General features: G+C 43.6%; 1 protein-coding gene and 1 long non-coding RNA gene across 6 annotated transcripts in view; one reads left to right on the forward strand and one right to left on the reverse strand.

Moving 5' to 3' along the window:
* Positions 1–14,737, reverse strand: part of LOC102692775 (forkhead box protein N2) — a 26,986-nt gene extending 12,249 nt beyond the window's left edge. The window contains exons 1-2 of one of the 4 annotated variants that reach the window (XM_015363081.2): positions 14,656–14,737; positions 42–619 (exon numbers count right to left, since the gene is read on the reverse strand). In XM_015363081.2, coding sequence (XP_015218567.1) covers positions 42–605 — 564 coding nt within the window. In that variant the 5' untranslated portion in view covers positions 606–619; positions 14,656–14,737. Of the gene's footprint in view, positions 1–41; positions 620–13,164; positions 13,231–14,198; positions 14,308–14,498; positions 14,576–14,655 lie in introns of those variants that run through there. The other 3 variants (XM_015363077.2, XM_015363078.2, XM_015363079.2) reach the window with 3 other exon arrangements.
* Positions 14,502–18,936, forward strand: LOC107079385 (uncharacterized). Of its 2 annotated transcripts, none has more exons than XR_001480347.2 (3): positions 14,502–14,592; positions 14,674–14,815; positions 18,695–18,936. It is a non-coding gene; the product is annotated as an uncharacterized lncRNA (long non-coding RNA). The 2 variants fall into 2 exon arrangements; XR_011182268.1 differs by having other exon boundaries at positions 18,700–18,936.
* Positions 18,937–21,849: the final 2,913 nt, after the last annotated feature.

Genomic DNA, 21,849 nt, shown 5'->3' on the forward strand with positions numbered 1-21,849 from the left:
CAAGCAGCCCAATGGACCGGTACTGCGGACTCTCTCCTCACCTTTCCCAGGCTCCTCTCCACCTTGCGGAAGCACTTGTTAAGGGACAGGTTGTGACGCACAGAGTTCTTCCACCCCGTGGGGGCGCTCGAGAAGTAGGGGAAGTGCTCTAGGATCCAGCTGTAGATCTCCTTCACGGGCAGACACTTGTTGGGGGACTGCTCGATGGCCATGTAGATGAGCAGGCTGAAGGAGTACGGGGGCTTGGATTTGAGCGAGTCCTTCTCCCTTCCAGCGAGGGAGGAAGAGGAGGAGGAGGAGGAGGAGGAGGAGAAGGAGGGAGGCGGCACTCCGTCGCCCTCGATGTCGAAGAGCGGGCTGACGCTGGGCTGAGCCTCGGACCCCAGCGTGAAGTTCTGCAGCAGGTTCTCGTGCAGCCAGTTGAGGTTGGTGAGCTCCTCGTCGTCCCCCGGGCCCCGGTCCAGGCTGGTGGCGCGGGGGCTGGCGGCGCTCTCGGCCTCGGGCAGCGTGCCCGTCCCGCAGGGAGCCGGCCGCAGCCCCGCCCGCTCCTGCAGTCCCGGCGTTTCTGCTTTCTTATCTGGAGTCATTCCGATTATCGGACCCATTAAACCAGGGGGCTCTGCAAACACAGAGAAGGAAATGGGCATGCAGCAGAGATTTAGTCCACATGCTAGACTGTTAATTTCATTGCCTGCACTCAGATCCTTTCACAATCCTATTAAGCATGCAGGAGAGAAGCAGCTGTAGACTAGACAGACATAGGGGCCGACAGACCTGCAGAATAAAGCTTCTGATGATAAGAATGGCAGCAGGAGCGCTGCTCAGCCACAGTTCAGATGACACTGCCACACCTTACTGGAGAGTTGTGCTTAAATTACACTGCTCCTCTACAGCTTCACACCGGCACTCCGGCAAATGCACAAAGTTAACTAACGCACAGCACAGTTCGACTCCAGAGGCCGCACATACAAAAACAGGACTCCTCTGCAGAGCTGGTATCGAGGAGCCTAAGTAAAGAATCCCAACCACCTGCTGCAACTCTCCCTGTCTGAGGACTTGATCACGCTCTCAGCTCAGGCTGCTGTCTGATCTCACAGTTGCTCTGACTTGGGATCAAGAGGCACTTCATTTGGCGCGGCTCTCGAAGTTCAAACGAAGGACATCTGAGAAATGTTTAAGTATCTGAGATAATATGCATCCTTCAAAAACCCTCAGAACGACTGACACGAGATATTATAAGAAAACAATGTGGTTGGGAGACGATTTATATACGGAAGAGGAATGCTAACCAGAAGACGTACAAAACATATGAAGTGACAATTGAAATCACTTGCAGCTAATTGAAGGCCCATAAAGCATTTAGACACAGCTCTCATGATTGAAATGGAAGGGACAAATCACTGATATTCTTCTCACTAAATCAGATTTCAACACTGAGCTTTGTGTCAAATTTGAATTATGACTCAACATCTGACTCATAATTTCCACAATGACAAGCCATGTCATTTAAAAAAAAACCTCAGGATCAGGTCCCATTTCTAAATGTTAATTTCTAAAAGAAACACCCACACTTCGACCCCAGCAGCCCTTCAATTTATTTTCTATTAAAGTCCCCTGAATGGAAGGGATCCTCGTGCCTGCAGTCCAACAGTATTTGTGGTAAATGAGAAGCTATGAAAAGAGTGGTGCAAGCTGTAATCGGTTACGTTTTTATCCATTTTTGAAGTCCGCTCAGTTTTCAGCAAAACTGAAATAAAAGTTAATAACTGAAAACGAGTCTGTAACCATGGGAACAGCACACACCATAACACCACTGTATACAACCATGACAAATATGCAGAATACAGCAGTTTACATACTAATTACTTTATAGAAGTAGTTATAGAAGTAGCCAACAGCAAGGTAATAAAATAAAGTATTAGACAAACATTTCTAATTGTTTTATGTCTCTTGTGCACTTATTTGCTGCTACAGCTCACTGGAACATGTAAATCACACCTAAAATATGTCTGAATAGAAATGAAGATTTACCAATGGCGTCCTTTTCTGTACTTTTAACTTAACAACAGTCTACCTGCTTTTAATACTACTACCCATTAATCAGAGCCTTTTCATCTCTGGACGTCAGTCTAACTTGAAGTGCCAGTCCCAGCTGAGATCACAAAACACAGTAACACTCCCACACGACTGATCACAGCCAGCAGCTGACTTGTGCTGATGAGCAAAGGTGACGGAGAATCCTTCCCTAAGGAATGCCCCCACTCCTTTCCTCCATTCACAGCGACAGTGCATTCCCTTTCCTGCGTCACCTGGGCCCACACCACACCGACATACAAGAACGGCAAAGAGGGGGGGGCGGGGGAAACACGCAGAATTTAAAAAGCAAATCTCTCTCCAGCCGTCTTCCAGGAAAGGAGAACGAGTGCTGTGTCTAAAGAAAGGCCCACATGGACCGCGTCAACAGAGGAACGGCTTCAGCTGCGGCAGTGGGGTCCGTGAGCTGCCTGGAGCCCAGCCGTGCCGCCGCGCAGCGCGCATCTCCACCGCAGGGTCACACAATGCACAGCGGCCCCGCCGGCCCACGTGGCCCTGCCCCACTTCTCCATGGCAACCGCCTGTCACTTTAACTTAAAAACGGCAAAAGGAGAGAGAAAAATTAAAACCCTGAGAAGTGTATGATAATAATACTATCAGGGCTGTCTGGCAGCAAACCAGAGTGAGGGCTGCAGTGGGGGAGGGTGGAAGCAGGGAACAGCGCTCTGGAACTGGGTCAATCTGAGGCCAGACTGGGAGACTGCAGAATGGACACCGACAGACAGGACGCCCCGAACACATTCGGGCAGTGTGCAGGGAGACACTGGGGTAGGCCTCTTAGCAAGGGCGTTTTGAAGTACTCCTTCAAAGTTCAAGGTTGAGCAGCGCACAGGACAGAGGCAGACACACAAACTCATTTTTCATTTTGTCGGGCGTATTCCTAAAAGTTCATAAACAGGCTAAAGACATAACCAATACAGGGACCACAGTGCAGTGGGTCCCTGAGAGGACAGAACATTGTGAGCGTGCTCCCGGAAGACACTCTTCTAACCCGGGCAGGAAGCAGGAAGAGGAGGACTCCTGTTTCTCTCTTCTAAACAAACAAAAAGGCTCCGATATGACTGTGGCAGGTATCGAGAAGCAAAGCAACCACAAACAGCAAAGAGCAGTCTCACCCAGCAATGATTCATAGCACTTAGAAAATCAGAGCAATCAAGATGTCATCTACTGAAAGGTTAACCTGGACTCCACTTATAGCACAACCAGAAATTCTTTTCTCCACAGAAGGATCATGCCTCTCAGAAAAATTGCAATAAAAAATGTATCTAGGCTTAAAATGCCAACCCCCCAAAATATTACCAGCCTGTTTCATGAAAAGGAGTGAAGTGCTTTAAAATATCACCGAGGAAAGATTAATTTACCTACATAAATACCTAAGACACATGAGATGGATGGATGTTTCTTGATCAAAACGTGAAAGTTGGAACAATGACTACAACAAATCAAACTCCCGGGAGGCTTCAAAGTCTTTCTTTGAGTAGTGTTGAGTTTTTCTTCTGCCCTGGCATGATGAAGATGATTCTCCAGCACAGACATCTCGTTAGACCTACTGTGTGGGTGCTGTACTGCTTCACTGGTTCCAGTCAGTTCAATCTCAGGCTGCCTTCTTCTTCAGAGCCATAATAGCTGAGTTTCCAAAAGTCACATATCCAATACTGCGAATATTTCTATCCAGTTCATGTTGATTCATTTTCCCCATTATTAACTATTTGTCTTAAGTAAAACTTTTTTTTTATGTTACTGTTCGGCTTTATATGAACTAACAATAAATGTACTATACTGTTCTAAAAATACATGCTGTAAGAATATATACCTATGCTTCACAAAGTCAACCATTCAATCAGATACCACCTACAATAACTGGTACACAGAATAAGGAGAACGTGATGATAAGAATTGTAGTGGGAGTTGTGTGTACCTCACTGTAGATAATGCGTCTTAGCTGCCACAGGGAATGTCACACAATACTGAAATGTTTAAGAGTGTTTATATGGCACTTTAATTTTATATCTTACACACACAAAAGAGCAAGACTAAGCCTCTTCAGGCAGCAGTTTACAGATCGCAGCACTTCAACATTTTTAAGGTGATATTGTCATTTATCATGTATTATAAACAGGTGATTTAAGCAGCATAGCAATTTAGTATGGCAAAGAGTCATAGCAGGAGCTGTACTGCACAAGGCCGAGAAAGGAAATTTTAAATATTAAGTGCCATTAAAAATGGTCTCAACCTACATAAAATGCACCCATCCTATAAAAGACACAGATTCACACAAATACTTAAATGTAAGCTGAGGGCTGTGCTGACACAGCTGTCCATCTGAGACAGGTCGAGTACCATCTCATTTGTGGGCTTAAAAACAATGTGGTTACTAAACAATAGAAAAAAATAACTGGTTAAATTAAGGATTAAGATGAGAACTAATTTTAAAGGTTATGTAACAGCTAACAACAATTGCAGGCCACAGCTCTATACTCTCGCTGGCCAAGAAACTAAGATCTGTCCAATGAGGGGATGGGTAATGAACTCCTGTTCCAACTGGGGTTTCTCCTCACAGGGGGCCAACGCAGTGTTCAGTGTGTGATTCACAATGTGCACCACTGAGGGGAGGAGAAAGGATTTGTAAACTGGGAAACGGTGTGCAGGAACACAATGCCTGATACAAAGCAGCAGTGGGAAGCACAGGATCGGTCAACACTCCTCCGGAACCCATTTACAGACACTTGGACATTTACTGGGTACAGTACCGAAGTGTGAAGAGCCGGAGCTCCTATCCTCATCTATGAAGACTAAGCATACAGATTATCCACTTATACCCAGCAAGGTGCAAGCTGGGTGGTGGCTCACATTACCAATGCATTCAGCCTAGCAGACAGCTCTCAGAATGGGCCAGGCGGAGAGCTTAATTAACCCCAATTACCAACACAAAGCTCACCTGCCTCAGCCTCTCCATCAGCCAGGGCTTTACAGCTAACACACCCATTTCATTGCAAATTACACAGGCTGGGGGACATTAAAGAGCTCTCAGGCCAACAAAAACACACAGGTGATTTGAATATCTATAGAAAGCAGAGAATTCAACTTCCCACTGAAGTGTTTAATATTGTTACTGGTATTGTTATGCCAAACATCAAAGCCACGGCTCTGAAATGATCCAGTCTTTAATGGCCCACTCCAGGGAAAAAGAAAGGGGATAAATTTAAGCCAAAGTGAAAGCCCAGGTTACTGGTAGTCCATTCCTATGCCTTTCCACAGGTGTCTGCATATTGCTGGAATGTCATTCCAGAGAAACAGAACACATGATAAGAAATGACTTTAAACAAGTCTTAGTTCTCTGCTACAACTGAACATGGATACTAAACTAAAAAGGGTTTCCCCTACTGTTCTTCCCACCATTATACTGCAGTTCCCAAAATGCAATGTGATACATATTAAAACTGGTTAGTATCAGTTCTTGGACTCGGAAGTGTAAAAGATTGTGTATTATCTGTGGCAACTGAAAGACATAAAATATCTGGATTTGTGGTACCACTTATTCTGATCTGCTGCCGGAAAAAAAAAACATTTGTAATTTTTTAATTGAACATCAAACAGAACCATGGCCCAGTTCAACCCCACCTGCAGTGCTGCAGCCCCTGACCTCTAGAGAATGTGGGGGCTCTCCTGCAGGAGGAGGCAGAGCCTGATGTGCTGCGATCAATATCTGCAGCGAAGCGCTGAGACCAGCATTACAGGGAAAAGTACGAGTGAAGCCTGATCCTCCTCCTCCTCTCCCATCCCATCCCCAGGGCCCTTCCAGCACGTCGGAGGAACGGAGTGAACTGGACAGAACATCCGCCGTGGAAAAGCTCTCTTCCCAGACTAGGGTGCACAGCTCATCACATGCGTCCGACACAGTTAGGCTCAAAACTACCCTTCTTGTGAAACCTCTGAAAGCTCTGAAAACACCCGCAGCTAAAATCAAAATTAGAGCTGGCAGACTTTCCAGAAAGTTTTCACACTGAGGTAATGTCAATGTGAAGGGGGATTACTAAACAATTGCATGTCGTGTGAAACTTCTGACTGAAAAGCACCGAACCCATTCATCCAGATGTAGCTTGTATCAATATCTATGTTTCATTTGCACGTATGGGTTCAAGTGTTTCAGGAGCAAATGAGAAGAAAAAAAACATCTGAACAATATGCTGCATCAATGCGCAATACAGTACAGTCAGAAACAGCACGTGCATTAAGAAAAGCTTTCACACAGGCATCTTAGCTAAAAGTCACTTTCACTATAAAAGCACCAACCTCATCAAACCAGATCACACTACCCTTGGAAAACAGAGATGTGCACCAATACTCTCTGGGCCACACTGAGAAAATCAGAGCCTGATGATAAACACTACAATCCGCTATCTGTGACCACTGTGGCTCAGGACCTGCAACAATCGAAACGCAGGGCAAAATCAGAACCTATTGTTTTAGTCGTAAATGAAAAACAAGGATCATAGTCAAATATTTCTCTTGTTAACTTCCTGAAAAGTGCATGAGATGCCCCGTCATAAAATGAAAACCCGTGGTCTGTGAATAGTCGAGTGCACTCGTACCTAGGAATAGTGGGATGTGACTGACAGGAAAGCGCAGTGGTGATAAGCCTTTTTTACTGTGACCAGGGCCAGTTTCAGAACACTGCGCCATGACTGCAACTGCACCCGGGCCCAGCCTCGAGGTGGGTCCAGGGATGGATCGTGTGGGATGATCTTTAGCCCTGACTAACTCACCGACCCCTCCACCCCTCCAGAAAGTGGGGCTACATTAACAACTTCAACCAGAGCCCATGGAAATGTAGCCCCAGCTCTAAAGTGATTAACGGGGATTGCGACGCGGGAGCCGTTCACACTGGCCATGTGCTACAGCCTGAACAGTGTCTGTTCCCGTTCTGCAGTCCAGGGTCTGTGTCAGCGCACTGTTTCTCCCGGTCAAGTCTCGAAAACCCTCGGGTGGGGAGGCTTGCCATCTGTTTGCGCGGGAGTTTCCAAACGTTTGTGCACCGCTGCCTGTAAATAACCACCTTGAGGCAGGGGTGGAGCCCCGTGAATTATACATTAGAGCAAGTGCTATCGGTTAGGGATTGAAAAGCATGCCATTTGACGCATCGCGGCGTGCTAGTGGTCCGCTCGCTCACGCCCCGCACGCCACGTGGGCGCTGCGCAAACGAGCTGCTGGCTGGCTCAGCGGCTCCTGTTGTGAGCAATCTGCACTCTTCCTCTCCCCGGCCTGCGTCTGTCTGTCTGCCCCGCGCGAGCCCACGGCGCGAGCAGCGACCGTGAAGAAAGCACCCCGGCGCTGAGAAAGACAGCGGTGCTCTTGCCGAATTCTGCAAAGTCAGTCACCTTTAGGCTTCCCCTATGTGGGCAAAAAGTCACAAACACCCAGACCGTGCAAAGAAACGCACCACTCAGTTTGAGCCAAAACCCCAAAAAACACATGTCATGAAATCAGTGCTACCTCACCCATTCTAGAAACATGAGGCCATACCATATCAACTCTGGGTGTATAAAGATGCCAGTAAGTTTTTCGACAATTGTTTTGGTATCCGAGCCCAATAAGCATATTTCTTTTCTCAGCCTTCTGAAATTATATTAACTTTGAGTGCCAGTACTGACTCCCGAGTTGCATGCTGTGTCACATTTCCGAAAACAAACGTAGTGTTTCAGACACGGTGAAACTGCAAGTGGAGACATTCTGACAGCCAGACAGCAAGGTCACGCGGATTTGTTTGGAAACATGGGGAAAAAGAAAAGAAAACAGAACAAAACAAAATAACCTGTTTTACTTTTGTGTTTTTGAACCCTGAGACGGAAGAAATGATACCTGTATGAAATGCGAAAGAGCAATTTCACAGACAGTAATTAATTTATCGAACACTAGTTAACAAATGCGCCCAACTCTGATTTTAAGCTAAACTTAGGTGGGGGATTGCAAAATATTATCCATTCTGTGAAAAGAGGGATTTTTTAAATATATATATATATTTTCAGTCTCATTTCTATGTGATAAACAGAAAATGAAAACAATAGGACCAAGGTGTGCAGAAGTCATATTCCCAAAAAACCCAGAATTATCAATGAGTCCCACTAACTCAGGCTAGAAATTGCAGAGATATTTGCGAGAAATGTTTTAATGGAATTAAAACTGTGAATTATCCTATCATAAGCAAACATGTTTTTTTTCCCCCTCACATGCAGACTTAAACAGACATGGAACCTTTGGTACACGGACTTCTCAACTTCCCGAGAAATCGAAGGCACAGGGAAAACAGGGTAAACACTGACTTCGTAAACATTTTTGGACAACCCTACTGTTTTATGTTTCAAATCCAAATACTGAAGCCTTTCTGCTGAGAATTCAAAAACACATGAGGTGTTTTGTAGCAACTGTAGCAGAGAATAAATGAGTGATTAAGTGAAATAAAATGACTAAGAGTGGGAAAAGTTAGGCAGTAGTGTGGAGTAGTGGTTGTGGACTCATAACTGGAAGGTTGTGAGTTCAAATCCTGGGCAGGGAATGCTGTTTGCACCCTCACACCAGGCACATCACTCAAAATTGCTTGAGTAAAAAGCTCAGCTGTATAAATGGGTATAAACATGAGCTTATCTGTGCAAAAGAATTCAAATAAGTTAGGGATAATAAACTCAAAGAGCTGGGTTTATTTGCCTCTGAGGAAAATACATAAAGAATCTCTCTGTGAGACGGTTTGACAGTACTGACTGTGGAGGAACCTGCTCTATATGCTCTCAGTCACTGATCACCCAGGCAGAGAGGTGATATGATCTGCACCAAAAGTACCTGAGGGGAACATAATTTTGAACAGTGGGCACTTCATGTTGAACACAGACAAAAAACATTTGATTTCACTAAAATGCTCAAATTCACCACTGAATACCAGCTCTTGTTATTAAGTGTGAATGCAATATGTAAACTTCACCTGAGAATAAGATGTAAAATTTTTAGCTAAATTCAATAAACTTTCAGGGTATCTGAATTACATATAGACTACAAAATGAGAGCTTCCTCTCATACCAACAAGTTTTTTTTTAGTTTAGACTGTCATACAAAAAAAAAGAAAAAAGGTGTTTAACACCCATTTAATTCAATTTCCTCTTTGCAAAACCCAAACCGCCTTCGTTTGAAAGCAGAGCTCAGAAAAACACAACTGTAAAACAAAAAACTCACACGTATTAAAAAATCTATATGTCACACACCATAAGAATCCCTTTGTGTTGGCCTGTATGTCAATATACAGTGTGTTGTGTGACAACTGCTTGAGCACATGTAGGACGTGCCAGGAAGGACATGCCTCTCATATCCTGAACTGTCTGATCGCCTGTCAGTCCTCCACTGCCCAAAGCCTGCTTAACTGTAACACTGCCATCTTAATTAAACAAACCTCGTTTATTTAGCCAGGAGTGTCCCACACAAAGCTCTATTGTTTCCCTGACACTAGGAGTTGGCAGACCTCTTTTCTCAATTAAGGCCAGGGACCATTAGCATCCTTTTCAACACAAAGAAGACTCTAATGGCACACCATTAACTGAAAGGGACTTTAAATCCCTATCCACAAAAAAGGAGGGGGGAGGGGGGAGCTAGAAAGACTTTAGCACAATGATTCTGACCAATTATCACCGAAACCCAAAACCACGCAGCTTAGTGGCAGTCAGTAGGGGTCAGTGTGTGGAGCTGTATTCACTCCCTTGTCATCCCTCTGCGAGGAGCCCAGGGTCCCCCCTCACGCCCCACAGCTCCACTCCATCTCCGAGTAAAGAGGGGGAGGGCTAGAGGGAGGCTCCAAGGCCAGATAGGAGCTCACATTTGCAACCCAAATTCAGAGCAGCCGCCTATATTTGATTACCACGCTCTGATGTCACGTATCCAAGACAACTAAAGCATTATGGTCTCCTGGGGATAGTCCGCCTCCTGGTCACAGCTTTAGGCACAAATAAAAGTGAGGGGGAAAGCGAGCACGAGATGTGTTGTCTCCAGATGAAAAATGTGTGCAGCTGGAGTCATTATGAAAAAGCACAGTCAGAAAACAAAGGCCATATAATTATTTAGCAAGCATGGAGACGCGGAGAGCATGCAGGAAAGGGGCTAAGGGAAGACTCGAGCTATTCAATTCAAACCACCAACCAGGCTTTCTTATGGATCAGAACCAATCTGCTCACAGTTTCAGCACAGCCGCGGGAGGGGACAACAAAGGGAAAAGGAGCCCATGAGAATGTTTTCGCTGCATTAAAATAAGCTAAATGTGCACCCAGTGGTCTTGCTCCTAAATGATAGTGCAGTGCCTTTCTAAAAACAGCCATCTTCATCTATTTTTAGCACCTTGTGCAAAGCGGAATTGTAAAATGACAGGAATTTCAAAATACAATATTCCCAGCCCAGCATTTAAAACAGACAACCTCTACAGCAAGGGCCTGTTTTGCTCAACCATTTAGCTGATGAGCACAGGAGATGTTAACAACAGGAGAAGCCAGCAGGAAAAGTCCTGAAGAGAAAGCAGGTCACACATTCACTCTACCCTCTGTGGTGGAGATGACCTCCCAGTAAAATCTCTAATTATTCTCTGGAAATCCTTACTCTTCACTTGAGTCTTAATCGGTATAAGCAAATGTGTGGAAAATGAGCAATATACCCCTGGATCTCAAGGGGAACGTGTGCTGTTTATGGTAATTTAACAAACATCTTCCTTCATTTAAAACACATCTGGTACAGATTGGTCAAGGTCTGTGTGACTAAAGCTCAATTAGCAAGATAGTCTGTGGTTTCTAAAAAAACAAAATCTAAATATTTAAACTGGGCAAACCTGGTATCAAAAACCTTCCAAGCATCTGTAAAGTAACACACAAGGTCTCATTTCACTGATTGTCCATATAAACTAGAAATTCACACCACCTTAACCATGTTGACAAAACAGACTGGTTTTCTTTTTTTAGAAAGCCCGAAAACATGTTGTTTAAGATGTGTCCCACAAATCTTTCACAACAGTTTATCATATATCAAGGAACTACAAACAAACAAGAGACAAAATTAAAACTCAGTCCAGGTTCTGCTGAATAGGGTCTAGTTGCTTGTGCTCTTTTTTAAGAGAGGAAAAAAACACATTAGTTTATGCCTAAAATGGATATGCTGGGAAGAAATGTTTCGTTTTGCAAAGTTCCCCTTTTCAAAGAATTAAAGCCATAATGACAAATCACACACTTTGTAGCTGGTATTTTCACAGTTTTACCATGAAGGAAGATGTGATTTGCATAATCTGCTATGAAGAGAGTATGGGGGCCAGACCATTTACACAATTAAAGTGGCTTCAACTACAGTTTTATACCATCTTGGAGAACCAACCAAAAAAAAAACGGATCCAAAAATGACAAAAATTACACAACGGCCAAAGTGCTCACAAAAAGTACAATTTCACTTAATTTTAATTTGTTTTTGTGCCATATGACAATGAATGAATCTGCTTACAGTGCCAAAAACTTACTTTGCTAAATGCAATACAGCTGAATTCATTCGGGCCAGCATCAGCAAAAAGAGCATAACTTACATGGCATGTTTTATTTTTAGTATTGGGACAAACTAGGATAAGGCACACATTTTGTTCCTATCTCTGCAACGGCTAACATTTTAACTTTCACTGGTACACACCTTAAATAAAATAATTGACTGTTAAACAAGGGCACACACACCAGACAGTAACCAACTCCACTGATGGTTGAAACGAAAAGCCATTCTAGTCTATATAGCATTCTCAGAGACCGGATTCCATGTAATTAAAAGACAGGTTGTTATATTTTCTGGCTTCTTTGTTTTTATTTATCTACGTAGGTGCCAGCAAACAGCATCTGCTAGACCAACTGGGTGACTGAGCACACCTGATGCACAGAAACTTCAACAGAATAAAGAGCAAACCAGTCTTACAGTCCAGTTCAAAGGTATTCCAGTAACTGTCTTTACGCAATCGCTACAAACATGACAGTAAAGAGACAGGAGAATCCCATATTGATGCAATTCTTCGAAAAGACACTAAAACCACTGGTAACAGCCATGCGTGGCAATGAAACTCTGCCAATGTGCACAGGCCATCTACCACACAGCTCAGAGAGAAACACTTTGATTGGAATGCACTGCAGATCTGGGACATGCTTTTGCTGTTACCTACTACATCATGTGTTCAGAGATTACCCACTTCCAGAGCTAAAGATCAACCTTTGCACTGCTTTTGTGGGATCACCGGGCCTGTCGGCTAAAACCTTCACAACACTTTTGCAAAAGACAAGAAAAATAAACCGAAAGTAAGCCGATTAAACTTCACCGCAATAAACAGCCCGTTGATGCATGATAGTGATTGTTCACGTACTTTCCTGAACAGACAGACAAACTAACGGGATGATATCATCTTGTTACAGGACAGAGGCTGTGGTGGACAAATCTGTTGGAATGTGGTCAGATCCCCACTCCGAGTCAGTGTGACACATGGGGACATACTGAAAGGTACATTAAGTGACGGAATCGGGAAAATGTCGAAAAAAAGCCCCTGGAATCCTTACTGTAGCAGGACTGGGTGCACCATCAATTCTTGTAAACGAGCAACTAAGGGACGCCCAGTACACTTTCCGAGTTATTATCGTCTTTTAGTTTATGGCTATTTCCATACAAGTTCAACAAAAACGCAATGCCAACGGGGGAAAGCAGACTTCGATCCCGGCTGCCGCTGCCTCTCAGACCCTCACCGGGGCTCGCTGATCTTCGCACACAAATCGAAAATCCATTGTTTGGGAGGTGGGGGGGGAAGACAGCGTCTACCCGTCTAGACTACTCCGCGTTGTGTTTATTCGAGAAAAATGCCTAAATTAAAAACACTACGCCGAGATGTCGGCCAGTGCTAAGTATAGAATCGTGTGGGATTCCTCGGGTCCGCACGGCAGGAGCTCTCGCTCTGTGTCTGGCACGGCGCCCTGCAATTTTTTTTTTTCGAAGCAGGGTGCATGGGCGACAAACAAGAGCACCGTCAAACCAGAAACACACCTCATGTGACGAGCGCGACGGAGAGAAGTTGTCGGTACAGCCCTTCCCGAAACCTTTTCTAGCTCGGCCCGGCTCCCCCTGACCACGTGTCTCTGTCACTCAGCGATACAATCTAGCCCCCGATTCACCGGAAACAATGCGCACGGCTCCCTCCTTATACCCACGTTATCTTTATTGGATTTCAACGTGAAATAAAAGTTAAAGCTGTGCGTTCCGGAACGGCCGCGCCGCAGACGTGAGCACGCGAACGGCTGGTTTGCCCACGCGGCACAGCTGCCCTACATTCGAGCCGAGGCGAGTGTTTCCTGATTCCCGTACCGTTTGAGAATGTGCTGGTGAGCACTGCGAGCATTTTCCAAATATGAAGTGCATTCAGCTCGGCTAGTCCTCAAGAAAGTCTCCCAAATAAATACAATGCGAAGCCCGACCCTGCCAGGACTTCTCGGAATGGCATGACTCGTTACAGGAACACGATAAGGGCTCGCTAAGACGAAACGCATTCAATGACCCTGCCTTCTGTTTTGTGGATATACAATCTATCTACACAGTCCATTCTTGGGTAAGGAAGGGGATTACATATAAACGATCCTTTGTGTTTTGTATTACTGGTTCACAATAATACTGTATACTAACAAAAGAACGCTAAGACAGAGGCGTTTCAACTATCTCCCCAACAATGTTGCGTAAACATGTCAAATCCGTCAACTTTATTTCTTCCAATACACCACATTAACTTGCTCTGACCGGGACCGAAGTTAAACCAAATCGAAGCCCAACTCGGAGAACGAAATAACTTACACACAACACACACATTTTTCTTTTTAAAAAAAAAACTGGACCACAGAAGTGGGGAGTCAAGTGTCCCTCCAAATCCTACCATACGTCCTTAAAAGATATATGGAGGGGAAATAAATATTCATCGCGTCACGTTATTAATTCATATAACCCATTTTCTCTTCAGTGCACAGGATAAAGAGGGAGAACTACCCAAAGGCATTGTTAAGCATAAAAAATGAATTCACGTTTGTACTTACATGCATGCACGCTGTGCCTGTTTAGCAATATGGCAGTGAATCTGTATACAGTATGTGCATATAGATGCCTGTCTCTCTCACTGTGTCAGAGATCAGCAGCTGCTTCCTCCATCCACGCAGCGCAGAAATCACACCGCACGGCAACGCTACCAAACCCCCTGCCGTCGCCACGGCAACAAGGCTACTTCAGCCAATCACGCCCCCTCCCCTCCGACGTCCCCTGGCAACTGCCGCAGCGCAGCAACATTTTTAGAAAAGCGCAAGCAACTGCGACCCCTTCCGTACGCCATTTGGGCTCACCGAGCATCTGGCCTTCAAGGGAGAAACGGCCGGCAGTGTAGAAACGGAATGGCGTCAGTTTCAAATCCTGTCCCACACTAAGAACCCCAGCTAGGTAAGGCAGCGCAGAGAACCCGTTTTCATTCAGTAACTTTTCACTTGAGATGCCGTCCTTCACCTTGTGTTCTCTTTTTAGTCTGCACTGAACTCGCACGCTGCAAATGCTTGCGGCGCCGGGAAGGATGGAGCGATGTAGCAGAACACGCTCCGCTTCCCGCGGAGGGAGTGAACCCGGCAAGGGAACGGCGGCGCGTGGCAGAATAGAGGCCAATCGAAAGGTGGGATTTAGAATTTGTGTGCGTCATTTTGGCGGGGAAGTCCTGCCGGCGGGTCTTTGAGCCGTGCGGTCTGCGAAGCGGATGACAGAAGTAGTTAATCTGATACAATGTCGAGCAGTTCACTTATACAGCGCATCTCAAAGAAGAGCCTGATGTGTAACGTACTCGAGTTTATTTAAGATCAATTTCGCCATGCCAAAATAACGAGTATGATAATTACTTGAGTTTATATGGCGCTTTACATCCTAAAGAATCACTATTCCCTTTGCATCAAGGAAGGGACTGTTTTCGTCAACCTCTGAAAATTATGTCTAAAAGCTCCACTAACTATACTGTAGATCAGCCAGAGAAGTGAAAAAAATGCTTCTCAAATTGAATTAAGTGATAAGGAGGCTAGGTGGTGCAGGACCAGAGTATTCAGTTATCCAGGGCATCAGAGCTCATACCCCTACTCTTCCACACAGTGCAGTGCGAACGACTACCTACTGCTCCACAAAACAACCCTTACAGGAGCATTCTGGTTTTCCTTGGAAGTCTCTCATCCCAGAACTGACTAGCTTTTCCTTGATCCTGAGATCGCTCAAGATCAGAAGAGAATTTGCTAACACTGCTGTTGGAATAAGGCTGTGAACAAAAAAATAAAGTGTTTTAGTACATTCCCTTAACCATATGTAAAATGTATTTGGTTCTTTTTCTGGAGACAGTTGTTCGCATAACAGCTACAACCTTTGTCCTGGAGTTACTCAGTGACACAATGGGGCATTTTCTACTGTTATGTTTGCGTTTATACTGTGTTATGAAATAACTGTAATTAATCATGGGTTGCCTTGGTTAATGTTGTTAGCAAAATAAATATATAAATAATTATTCATTCAAAAACCCAAATCCCTCAGGCCTTTCTTGGTATTATAAACTAAGCCAAATCTCTCAAACATCAGAGAATCCTGTTCTGTTAGCTATGAGTCCTAAAATGTTCAGCTTTTCTTCCCCTTCAGACAGATAGCTACTCCTGAAACTGTATCTGCTCAGCCTACAAGTGGTGCACTGTCAGGTTCATTGATAACTAACACGATTATTCTCTGATTTTATAACCATTTTAATAACCCATGAAAAATTATTTTCTGAAATCTTTTCCTGCTCTTATATCTGGGGACCTACAGAGATAGTCCATGTCTCGTTCCAGTCTGGACTGTATTAGTTCACTCCCTGCTGTCTTTCCACCTATTTTGCTTATTTATTCATCTTCAGCCTGATTGATTTCACTGGCTTGTTAAAAGTGACTGTGGACTTTGCAGTGCAGTTTAAGAAGCAGTTTAATTGCTGATGGGGGCTGTTTCTAGGCAGCAGAGCACCTCTTTTGAAGCTGGGGTGCTGAGCTTTGTTTGGTGAAGCCAACAGCAGAAATCATTCACACTGTTGCTCACAGAGGATTGCCAGTGCACCGTGTACTTTTAGTGTCCTGGCTGTATTCATGACTATATTTCCATGGCTTCGATTTGCTATGGTTTCTTTTATACTTTGTCATGTGACTTGTCTCATGTTAGGTGGAGGAGGGCAGAAAAAGCAGCAGATAATACTTTCTGGTTCAACAAAACACAAGGCTGCTTCCTGGCATAGCTGTGTTTATTACAGGAAAGACAAAGTGTTTTAAGGTAGAAATTGGTTTGAGAATCAGACGTGTTTAGAAATTACACCACTCCAGTCAGACAGCTCTACAGTGCCGTTTAGAATAAAACTCCTGTGATAAAATGTTTATTGTGTAATGTAAATGTTGACTGTATGTTATAAAAATTATAATATAATGTAAAAGTATATATATATATCAATACCAGAGCAAGGCATTGGGCCAGAGCTTATCCTGGATTCTGTAGTGTTAAGCAAACTGGGAGCACTTGATGGGACGGGACACTGGTCTATCACTCTGCACAGTAATGCATATAATGTTCCCATTTGTACAGCTGGGTGGACTGGAACAACGGGGAGCAGTGCCTTCTCACTCTTCCTCACAACTGGATTGTATCTCACAGCTGTTCTTCTGTGTCTGCGTGTGCATTGCTGGTGCATGTCAGGGTGAAATCATAGCAGCAAAAGAGTCACACATGGGTGTCATCTACCTGGTGCCCCAGGGAATTGTACAGGTCACCCTTCACACTTCACCACTGCAAGAATCATCAATGTCCAGCACATTTAAAAGGCTATTCAGCAAGCTGAACTACATGATGTGGCAAATCATGTAAGCAAATCAAAATGGTTTAGGCCCCGGTTGAACTTTCCAATAGCTATGGAGTATTTCTGATCTTGGCAATTGGGTGCAGGGATACATATTTTGAACTAATTACACCCTGGAATTGTGTAGGGGACGATGTATCTTTTCAGGGTTTCCATTTGAGGTATGCAGCCTGTTGTATTTCTGTCATATGCCTGGGTAACTGTCAGGAATTCTGAAAGTAATTCTCAAGCCTCGTGTTTGATATTGTTGAATGAATAGATATATTTTTTAAATATCCATTATTCAGTTTTTGAACAGTTATGTAATGCCTTAATTACCTTTTACAAAAATGAACACCTCACCACACATCCAGCTCAATAAATACATTAATTGCACAACATGTATCAGATTTATAACTACAGATTTGAGTGGCTTGAGTTTGGTGAAAAGCACTCATAAAATTGAATTACTAATTAAGATGGAGAGATCTATCTATCCAGGTTATCTACATACAGTAGACAGATAATTTTATGTTGTAAACTAACTTACTCAAAGGTCAAGTTAACAATAAAGCAGGTACTGGAAGCATACTACGATGCATGAATCATGTCAAAAAATCCTTAAATCCCTGATAATTATTTCCTTTAGTTGTGCTCATTCTAGTCAGAACAATGTTATTTAGACAGAGCTATTTATAGAGGCAGCATGAATGGAATGGCAATGGTTCTGATATCAGTCCTGTAGTGCTGAGACAGCAGGTCATGCAGAAAAATGAAAGACAGCACTCCATGAAAACAGTCAATTCAAGTAGCCTTCCTGCTAAAATGATTTGTTCTGTGCTACTGACAGTAATAATGTGATTTATGTGCTACAGATGGAGGGGATGCAATTTATTTTATCGCGTGCTAAATTGTTAATGATCAATACAACCAGCAGATATTCCAGAGTGTCCTGCATTGGCTGCCATTCGGGTTTACTGGTTTAGCTCATCCACAGACATTCTCTCAGCGCATTATTATCTGAAATGAAGATGGATACTGCAGCCTTGCTAATGCCATTTAATCTCTGAAATTGGTAGGCTTTCAGAACGAAAGGGAAGCGACTGATTTCTGGGAGTACCATCTCCTATGAGAAAGAGAGCGAGTGTTTATGTCTGTGTTAGCTTGCGCCAATATGTAGAAAGCATATAAGAAGCGCACTCAAAGTTTAACAGCATGGCAAGCACCTCCCTGGAGACTGCACTCATTAATGGATCAGAGTGGCTCATATGAATGTTTGCTTAAAGTAGACAGATCAATAGAAGGGTGATGCTGAAGGGGGGCTTATACCCTGTGGACTACTGGAGGAGTGTGTGTTTGGCTATATTCTGTCCCTGCTCTCATCGCTATGAGAACCCCAGCTGTTTTTTTAGCAGAGGCAGGGAAAGAGATACATTAATCTGTGATTTCTGTAAAATGACCATCTTTATGTCCTGTTTATTTTCAGCTGTTCTCAAAAAGGAGCTGGTGTTGTGTGAGCAGTTTGTCATTCCTGAAGCTGATGCACAACAGATCCAAAGCAAAATATACATGATCGGGAGAATATAGTTGTGCATTTCATTTGTGCAGGAGGGCAGACCTCCGCTACCCAGGTTTGCTGCTGTTTATCAGGATTCTAATTCTCTTCCTCAGTGCAGATGGATTATCCAGATTCATTGCAGCCAAATCCTTGCCCATCATTGTCTCGAGAAACAGTCTGCTGGTCGGGGGTTCCATTGAGATCACGATGTCCTCATCTCCTGAGAAGGGGTTAAGGAAGAAGATGCCTCTGTCCATGCTGAGCACAATCACAACGTAAAAAACAACAATGAGAAATTCCAGATCCTGCTTTGTATGGTAGAAAAATGGACTGATGAATAAACAGACAAACAGTGGCTCTGTTAGCGTGCTGCTCGGTGATGGAAAGGGAGGTGCTTGGAGGAGAGGGGGAGTGTGGCTCTGAGAGACTCACACAGGCTCAGCAGGCTGTTCCATGGCGGCCAGGAGCCCTGCTATTTTAATTGCCAATAAATCAGCATGTCCTCCTCCTCCGCCTGCCAGTTTCCTACAATGAGCTTTTCAGGCAGAAAATGAAGCGGCTGATTTTTACAGTGTGTATGAGTGCCTCCGCTCGCCCTGCCCGGGGTAAGATAAGAGCAGTGACACATGCAGCCTACTCCATTTCACTGCGGCACAGCTAATAAAGCACTCTATTAATGACATCCTCTATTTGTTCACAGGTTACCCCCCACCACCTCTTGTTGCATTAGAATAATATCCACATACACACACGCCTGCTATTGTTGAAAGCTTTGCATTTGTCCACTTGCAGGGCAGTAATTATTGAATTAATCAGAGGATATCGCTCTTTATTTAGGATGCCGTAATGGATTTCTGCTCAAGTCTAAAGACTGCATTATTCTGTTGCTGTGTGGTAATTTTATTTCTAGAAAAATAGTCCTGCATTCCCAGTTGTCGGGCACTCTGCTAATTGCAAAGAGCAATATAATTAAGGCACGTTCTGGAGCTCCAGTGACATAAATGAGAAATCATTGCTGTTTGGAGGCAAGGCTGTTCCCCAGCCCATTTTTGCAGCTGAAGGGACTGGGAACTGGAAGCCCATTAAAGATGGGAGAAACAGGCCAGGGGCTTTTCCCTGTGGAGTCTCTCCCTGTCTTTATTTAGATCCAGATTAACATTCATCTTTTTTTAGCCATTTCCAGTTGTCATTGACTTATCATTCCTCTACCCCCTTTAAAGCATTTTGTGGTGAAAGTTGAATAGGCAGACTTTGACTTTCTTTCAAGAAATTGCCACATGTATAAATTGTTTTCTGGAATTCCATTTTTGTTTAATAACAGTGATCTACAGTGTCGGAGAGCAAAAGAAACCATTTTTCTTTTGGAAGAAGTTAAGGGAGAGCTGCATTGAATGTGGATGTGCAAGTGTGCTTCAGATCCCTCAGATCTCAGACAAGGTGGTCTGCTTCGATAAAAGAGTCCATCAGCTTGTGTGAACCTTGCAAGATTAACTTATGTATTTAAAGAACAATATTTAGATGCCGGAGTCATTGCAAAGATAAGAAGCAGGAGCTAGGGATTAAAAATATACCAACACGTGATTGACTCAAATGAGCTTTAACTTGTCTGTTGACTTGTCCCCTGAGGTGGACAGGTTAAACCAATAAATGATGTCTAACAAAACATGCAATTTTAAGCCTCTCATTCACAGCCCCACATAGTCCTAAGCAATTTTGGCAGCCGACAAGACAATTGCATGCTCACGGTATTAAACAGGCACTGTGGCATTATACTATAATTATTTTAATGGGACGGGTGGTTTCAGAGCAGGCTGGCTGCCAAGACCATCACACTACAAGTGCTTGTGTTAAAGCAAACTAGGAGGAGCTAGAGGAGAGAGTGAACCAACAGGAAGGAGATGAGATGATCTATCCCTCCTCCTCAGGTGTTTTTTTTATTTGATGTTATCTACAGAAGTACTCCACTTCACTTCATAGGCGATATACAATTTCTTGTATTAGGAATTTGTCTTTTTGTATACTCCAGCCTGCTCTCCATGAGACACACAGACAGGAAGAGAATCCTGGGGTCAGAGTGCAGGGCCAGCCATTTATACGGCACCCCTGGTGCAGTTGGGGTTAAGGGCCTTGCTCTGGGGCCCAATGGAGTAGGATTCCTCTGCCGGCTGGGCGATATGAACTGGCAACCTCCCACCCACGGGCACAGATCCTGAGCCACAGAGCCACCACACCGCCCCATGCTCTTTATCCTAGAGAATCATCCCTGAATTGCTACATCCTCTTGTTTTTACCCTTGTGTGTCTGGGGGAGGTCACAATGGCAGCAAACGTCACCCTTGTCTTTCATTAAATATCACACCATGCATTCAGCAAAATAGCACCTCTTGAGGTACATGACATACATTTACATTTTATGAGCACGGGTTTCTTTTAATGATAGTATGGACAATATATAATTCCAATAATGAGGACACTATCCTTGATATTGACTGCTCAAACTGTGCAGATGTGTGTCATCAAGACTGAATGGAGCCTTTAAAGGTACTAATTACACTAAGATTATAAATATAGTCTAAAATTAATGCTATAAGTACAGCAGACTAAGGAGCTGTTGCAGGTTTTATGTAGTTCATTTTAGTGCAGTTTGTGGCCTCAGTCCAGAGTGCATTGGGTTCATTTCCATAGATAAGAACCTCAAGGACAGCTGACTGTGTAAACAAGATATGTTTGCATTTAACCCAAGGGCAAGTACCATGTGTTTGTAAAGCAGCCATTTACAAAGTGATAACTTGTCTGCCATGTGAGAATGTTACTACATAAGCCTGAATGCTCATTTTTCAGTTATTTTCTTCATATATGTTAACTAATTACCACTTCTATTCACACAGATACATTGGGTGATATTGTATAATATTGAAAAATCAGAAGCATGCAGTGCACTACGTTTCCTGAAAACGTTTTTTTCAAAGTAATAGATGATTTAAAATGTGCACGTTTGATTACGTATGACTAGATTGCAAGGAGGTACGGTGACTACTGTGTCCTGAGTTCAAATTCAGGTGGGGCTGCACATTGGTGGTGGTGGAGGGGATCCCCATTACCTGTAGAGCTCTTTGAGTGGGGTGTCCAGAAAAGCGCTATATAAGTGTAAGCAATTATTATTATTATTATTATTATTATTATTATTATTATTATTATTATTATTATTATTATTATTATTATTATTATTATTATTATTATTATTATTATTATTAATTCTGGCCTCAGTC

This window comes from Lepisosteus oculatus, chromosome 17, assembly GCF_040954835.1.
Source record: "Lepisosteus oculatus isolate fLepOcu1 chromosome 17, fLepOcu1.hap2, whole genome shotgun sequence".
NCBI lineage: Eukaryota > Metazoa > Chordata > Actinopteri > Semionotiformes > Lepisosteidae > Lepisosteus > Lepisosteus oculatus.